We start from the raw sequence: 6261 nt of genomic DNA, 5'->3' as shown, positions 1-6261 counted from the left end.
ACTGGGCATCTGCTCAGCCCCCTCCTCTCTAACTTTTTCTTCCTTGGCCCCCCAGGGTCTGCCTCCTAGTGACTTCCTAGGAGTGGAGGAGTGATTCCCGGGTGTCCTGGGACCACCAGCTGATGCAAAGAGAGACTCCCCCCTTAGCTTCAGTTTTCTCATCTGTATAATGAGGCCAGTGGGATGGAACCACTTAGCCCTGCCAACTTCCACACCCAGCATAAAGTCCTCCCAAGCCTTGGTCCACGGGTTCAAGGATTACCCCTTGCAATCTCTGGGTCCTCCCTCCCTGTGTGCCTCTAGAAAATTCCCTCTGCCTGCCTGCCGATGGTCACCGATCCCTTAATGAACAGAACCAGCCCATCTGCTGGGAGGGGGGACAGTGGGACGCCCCACCCAGCAGTGCCCCCAGGCCTCTGGGGGGATGGGAGGGGCGGAGGGGTGGGGCTGGACAAACTGAACAGCTTTTCCTGTTGTGTGAAACACTAGGGTCTTTCTTTCTTGAAACCTGCTTCGGGAACGCGGCTGCCCATTTTGTCTCTCTGACCGTTCTTCTTCTGTCTCCAGTGGGGTTCCCTCCCCGTGTGCACCCCGCATACACCCCAGCCCTCTGCTGTGGCCAGCTCCAGATTCACATTTCCAGAGACCTCTCGGGGTGTTGGCCCAGGGTCGGCCTGGGGTGCGGGCTGCTGTCTCTTGGCCCAGAAGTCCATCCCCCCATCCCCCCCCACCCCCCCCTTTCCTCAGGCCACACCTCCCTGGGGTTTTGGGAAGCGAAAGGATCGGGCGCTTTTAACATCTTGAAGTAAATTCCAAGTTCAGTAAAAGAGAAATTTATTAAAGAAATGATCCAGCTCAAAAATGAAGGCATGAGAGGAACCGGTTGGAGGCGCATGAGGCCCCACAGAGCCCCTCAATGCCTTCGTGACAGGCGGGTGGTCGTCACTCACAAATCGTGAGAGCAGTCCCCCCCGGGTCAGGGGCTGTGTTTCGGGGACTGTGGTTCTGGCCCATCCTGGAGGAAGAGGAAATGCATGCTTGAACTCGGGCAGTGGGGGTTGCTGGGGCGAGGCGGGGGGGCCTCCAGAGGCTGCCTCGCCTCGCAGGGGGAGGGAAATCTCTGGAGAATACGGGCTTCAAGGTGGTTCCTTCCAGATGCCTAGCTCTCTGTGCTATCAGGGACAGGAGGGGGTGGGGGGAAGCGAAATTGATCAGCCGTGGGATAGGGAGGCTCAACCTGCAGCCGCCTGACAGGCCCCATCTTGGGGACCCCTCACACTCAGACCCCAGGGGCCTAGTGTTTAATTGTTCTGCCACATTTCCAGGTCCCCACTGGGTCGTTCTCAAGGTCTCCAGAGTAAGTCTGGGGGTGCAGCGCCCCCCAGAGGTGGACTGCCATCAGCTCTGGGCAGCCTTGAGCTGTCCCCAGAACCTCCTGGCCCCCTGGTTTCCTGGGACCCTGCCTCTGGGTCATCTGTGAAACATACAAAAAAAAAGAAAACAAAACAGAAAAAAAGCACCCCAAAGTTTGAAAGCTAGAGGCCTGGGCAGATAGAGTACAGGGGTGCGATGCCCAGAGACTCCCAGAGCGGGGTGACCCAGGTGGCGGGGTACAGCCTGGGTTCTCCCAGCCCCAAGGCCACTAGGAACTGGTCACCTGGCCCTGTTAGGAAATTCGGATGGTCTTAGTCACCCCGACTGCGGCCCGCGTCCCCCTTGCTGGGAGCCGGGCGGGGTATTTTCAGGGTCCTGGGGTGCAGCAGCCCATGTCTCGTCTCCTCGGCTGCACTCTGTCCGGGGGCCCAGCCCTCCCAGGCTCCATTCGGTTCCCCAGTAATAATCTCGGGTTCCAGGCTCTCTGGGCCTCGTCTTCCCCTCTCCTGCTGCTTCTCACACAGGCGTGGGCGAGGGGGGGGTGCTTAGCGGGGCGCAGGGCGGACGTCGGCCTCCCAGCTCTTCCCGCTCCTGGACCGTCCAGTCTTGCGCGCCTCCGAGCACCCCCCCTCGACTCTTTCTTCTTCATTACTGTGGCCAGCTTGATCCTGGGGGAGCCGCATTGTCTGAAGCCCCCCTCCCTACTCGGCTCCTAAAATCTCTAAGCAGGCAGGCCCCGAGAAAGCGCTCCCCGCCCCCCACCGTGCGGCCAGGCCCTTGGGAGCCGCAAGCGGGCCGCTCCCGGTCCAGAGGGGGAGGGGCGTGGCCAGGGCCGGAGCATCTCCCCTCCCCCACGGGGGGCCTCCTGGGGCGGGGGGTCCCTGCTCTCCACCCACCCCTCCCCCACCGCCCTCCCCCCGGGCCGGGAAGGAGCAGCGCCGGCCACGGCGGGGGGTCCGGCGGCCGCCCCCGCCCCCCACGGCTCCCGGTCCCCGTCACCCCCCCGCCCCCGCCCCGGGCCTCGAGCGGGACCCCCGCGAGGCCGCCCGGGCCCCGCCGCCCCCGCCGTCCGCGCGAGGGCGCGCCCTGTGTTAGTTGGGCCAAAGGAAAGCTGGTCCCGCGGGCCGCCCGGGGGTCCCCGGGGCGCCGTGCGCGCCCGGGGGCCCGCGGCGACCTCTCGGCCGGCGGCCGCCGCGCCCGGGGCCCGTCCCCGTCCCCGGGGGGCCGCGCGGCCGCCCGCCAAGGCGGCGGCCCCCCTCGGCCGGCGCGGCCGCAGCCCCGGGAGCGGCCCTCCGGCGCGCTCTCCCGCGGCCCGCGCCGGCCGCCGCGGCCGCTGGCGGGCGCGACGGGCTCGGGCCCCGCGCGGGGGTCCCGGCGGCGGCGCGCGCGGCGCGCGGGGGGCGCGCGCGGGGCGGCCAGCGGCCGGCCAAGGGGCGCCAAGAAGCACAAGTGGGCGCGGGCCGCGGCCCCGGCTGTTGTTGTTCTCAACGCGGTCCGCCGCCGAGCCATAAAGGCGGCGCGGGGCGCGCGCGCGCCAGAGCGCAGCGCAGCGCGCACGCCCACGAGCTCCGGCCGGCGGCTGCAGCGGCGGCGCCCGCCCGCGTCTGCCTCGCTCCCGGGCCCCGGCCCGGCCCGGCCCCCGCCCCAGCCCTGCCGCCCGGCCCCGCGTCCGGCCGCGGCCGCTCCCGCCCGGAGCCGCCGCGCGCCCCCCCCAGCCCCCCGGCGCCCCCGCGGGCCCTCGCCTTCCTCTTCCCCGCGCGGCCCCCGGGCTTCCGCGCCCCGCCCGCCACCAACCCGCTCGCCACCATGTCGGTGGAGCTGGAGCAGGCGCTGCCGCTGACGACGGAGGGGGCGGCCCGCAAGGCGGCCAAGGCCGGCGGCGGCGCGGCGCCGCTGGCCCCGGCCAAGAAGCGCAAGAGCAAGAAGAAGAAGAACCAGCCGGGCAAGTACAGCCAGCTGGTGGTGGAGACGATCCGGCGGCTGGGCGAGCGCCACGGCTCGTCGCTGGCCCGGATCTACGCGGAGGCCAAGAAGGTGGCGTGGTTCGACCAGCAGAACGGGCGCACCTACCTCAAGTACTCCATCAAGGCGCTGGTGCAGAACGACACGCTGCTGCAGGTGAAGGGCACGGGCGCCAACGGCTCGTTCAAGCTCAACCGCAAGAAGCTGGAGGGCGGCGAGCGGCGCGGGGCGCCCGGGGCCGCGGGCGCCGCGCCGCCCGCCGCGCCCAAGGCCAAGAAGGCGGCGGCGGCGGCCCCGGGCGCGGGCGCGGCCGGGCCCCGGCGCGCCGACAAGGCGCCCGCGCCCGCCGCGCCGGCCGAGAAGCGCGCGCACAAGAAGGCGGCCGCCCCCAAGGACAAAGGCGGCGCGGCCAAGAAGGCGGCGGCCGCCGGGGGCAAGAAGGTGAAGAAGGCGGCCAAGCCCAGCGTCCCCAAGGTCCCCAACCGCCGCAAGTGAGCCCGGCCCCGGCCCGGAGCCGCGGGCCGCGCGAGCCGCGCGGGCGCGGGTGGGGGGGAAACGCGGGCCTGCTCCCCGCCCCTCCCCCACCCCCCGTCCCCGTCCCCGGCGGGGTCGCGGGTCTTTTTTTTTTTTTTTCCGTCGTTGTTTGCTTTCGATTTTTGAACCGGCCCTGGCGACGCCCCTATTGGCTCTCGCCCCTGGCAACGGCCGTCGCCATGGTGACCGGCCCTCTGGGCGCCAACGGCGCGGACCGCGGCCGCGGGGTGCGGGGTGCGGGACGCGACCCCCTCCTCGGTGTGGGGCACAATAAATCGTTGAAACCTTGGAGCCGCTCTCCTTTTCTTCCCGGGGAGGGCGGCGGGAAGGCGCGCGCGCGGGCGGGCGGGCGGCGGAATCGGGGTGTGGGGGGCCTGCCTCCGCTTCTTTTTGTTTGGGGGCCACACCCAGCGGTGCTCAGGGCTGACCTCCCGGATCAGGGGATCGCACTTGGCGGGGGGAGGGGGCACCATCTGGGGCGCGGGGATTGCTCCCCGGTCGGCCACGTGCAAGGCCAGCGCGCTCCCCCAGCAGGACCCCAAGAGGCTTGGTCTTTGCCCAGCGACTTCTTGCTGCCTTCACTGAGCTTCAGAGGGATCGCAGGATTCTGCCCCGCGTGGCCCAGAGCTGGACCCTGATAGCTTACAATTGTAGATGATTGGAATTGGGGAGGGGACCCTGAGGGCCTCCGGCATCGTGGGGTGTCTCCTGTCTCCTGTGGGGTGTGCGCCCGGCCCTGCTGGGCATTCGACTGAGGCCTTTTGGGCAGTTCGTTGGAAAAATCATAAAAATCAAGCAGGATGGGACTTGAGGCGGTGGAAGTCAAGAATCGTGGTTATGGGCGCAGACTGGGTAGGGCAGATACCAGGGTTGGGGTTAGAAGAGAAAATGGAAGTGGTTGGAGCTCTGGATCCTCAAAGAGGACAGATGCGTAGGGAAGGGGGCCCCCAGCGCAGCCTGCTGGTACCCCTCCCCAGAGCAGGGCAACCACCACCTCCAACACATGGGATTCAGAAGGCAGGAGGGGGCCTTGTTCAGGAAATTACTCGGCCTCCCCCAACTGCACACTTTTCTTCCCTCACTGATGAAGTGTCCATTCCTCTGCTCTGCCTCGGGCCATGGGACAACCCCGGGCCCCAAGGACAGCCTTGGGCAGAGCATGCGCAGTATAGGGGAGCTTGCTATGCCAACCTGAGCCCCCCTCTCCCCCTGCCAGCCCAGACATGACTGCATTCAGCAATACCTTCATCTGCAGTTCTGATGGGGGTGCTGGGGGCCCGGTGCCAGTCCAGGTCAAGTCCCACAGTGTGACAGCCTGGGGAGAAGCCCCCCCCCAGAGTCTTGGGGTAGCACGGGGTCAGTGCTCATTACCAGCCCAAGGTCCCTGGTTTTCCACCCTTCCCCTAAACCAGAATGCCCAGCTGGAAAGCCACCAGGACTTTTACCCCGTTGTCCAGTGGGACTTTCTGAGCCTCTCTCAGGTGACCCTGAAATGCAGGGAGGATTAGAGAGGCAGCTCGATGCCCGCGCACAGACGTTGCCCTTTCTGCCCAGTTGCTCAGCCTTTTCCTTGGCCCGTGTCCTCCCTGCTGAGCACATGCTGGCTGGTCCGTGTCCTCTCGGCAAGTTGAAATTGTGTTTTTCTGCCCAAAACTGCCCTTTGCCAATTGCAAGGCCTGGGTCTACCAGTGGGTTCCCATTTCGTGTAACTGCTACACTTCTCTGCTGGACAGGTGGGCACTCCCTGGCCACCCGGCACCTGCTGTCCCCTGCAGCTGCTGCCACCAGGAGCACCAGTGCCCCCGGACCAGCCTTCATGGGGGCCGGCCTCTGCTCCTTCTGATAATGACTATTCACCTGTCTCCTGGGGACGCACGGCCCTGTGGTCCTGCTCTCAAGGCCGCCAGAGGTCTAGCAGTCCGGAGATGATCTTGTGTCGCTTGTACATTTTGGCCACAGTGATTGGGTCAGTTTTGACCGCACTGGGCACAAGGAGTCAATCCTGAGACTTGACCTGGAAAGCCTCAGACTGGGTGCTCTTGCCGCAACATCACTAGTTAGTAAGGACACAGGGATAGCGACCTTGGGTCAACCTATGGGGAAGAAACCCACCTACAGAAGGAGCCGAGTCAGAAAGCTGGCACCAAGAAACAGACACTGATGCCTGGCGATGTGGACTTTCAATGGGGTGCTCAGATCTGGTCGCACCTGAAGCTGCCCAGCACAATTTGTCCTGAGCTCAGAAAGTGGTTTTCCGTGAGTCCGTTTGAATCGGTTGTCTGTCCCTCGCAATCTTTCTCTCCTTTGATGCTGACTCTCCATGCTGGCATCCTGGGCCTTGTTCTCACGCTGCCCTTCCTCTGAAACTACTTGTCGGTGTTCCACTCTTCT

The 6261-nt window shown here is 66.3% G+C and overlaps 1 protein-coding gene across 1 annotated transcript; it reads left to right on the top strand.

Moving 5' to 3' along the window:
* Positions 1 to 2789: 2789 nt before the first annotated feature.
* On the top strand, positions 2790 to 3868 carry LOC130037595 (histone H1.10). The gene has a single exon (XM_056129482.1). The coding sequence runs from the start codon at positions 3181 to 3183 to the stop codon at positions 3829 to 3831; it is 651 nt and encodes a 216-aa protein (XP_055985457.1). The 5' UTR covers positions 2790 to 3180; the 3' UTR covers positions 3832 to 3868.
* Positions 3869 to 6261: the final 2393 nt, after the last annotated feature.

The sequence above is a fragment of the Sorex fumeus genome, unplaced genomic scaffold, assembly GCF_029834395.1.
Source record: "Sorex fumeus unplaced genomic scaffold, SorFum_2.1 ptg000072l, whole genome shotgun sequence".
Classification (NCBI taxonomy): Eukaryota; Metazoa; Chordata; class Mammalia; order Eulipotyphla; family Soricidae; genus Sorex; species Sorex fumeus.
Note: the sequence above shows the minus strand (reverse complement) of the source record. Positions and strands in the feature narration are given on the sequence as shown.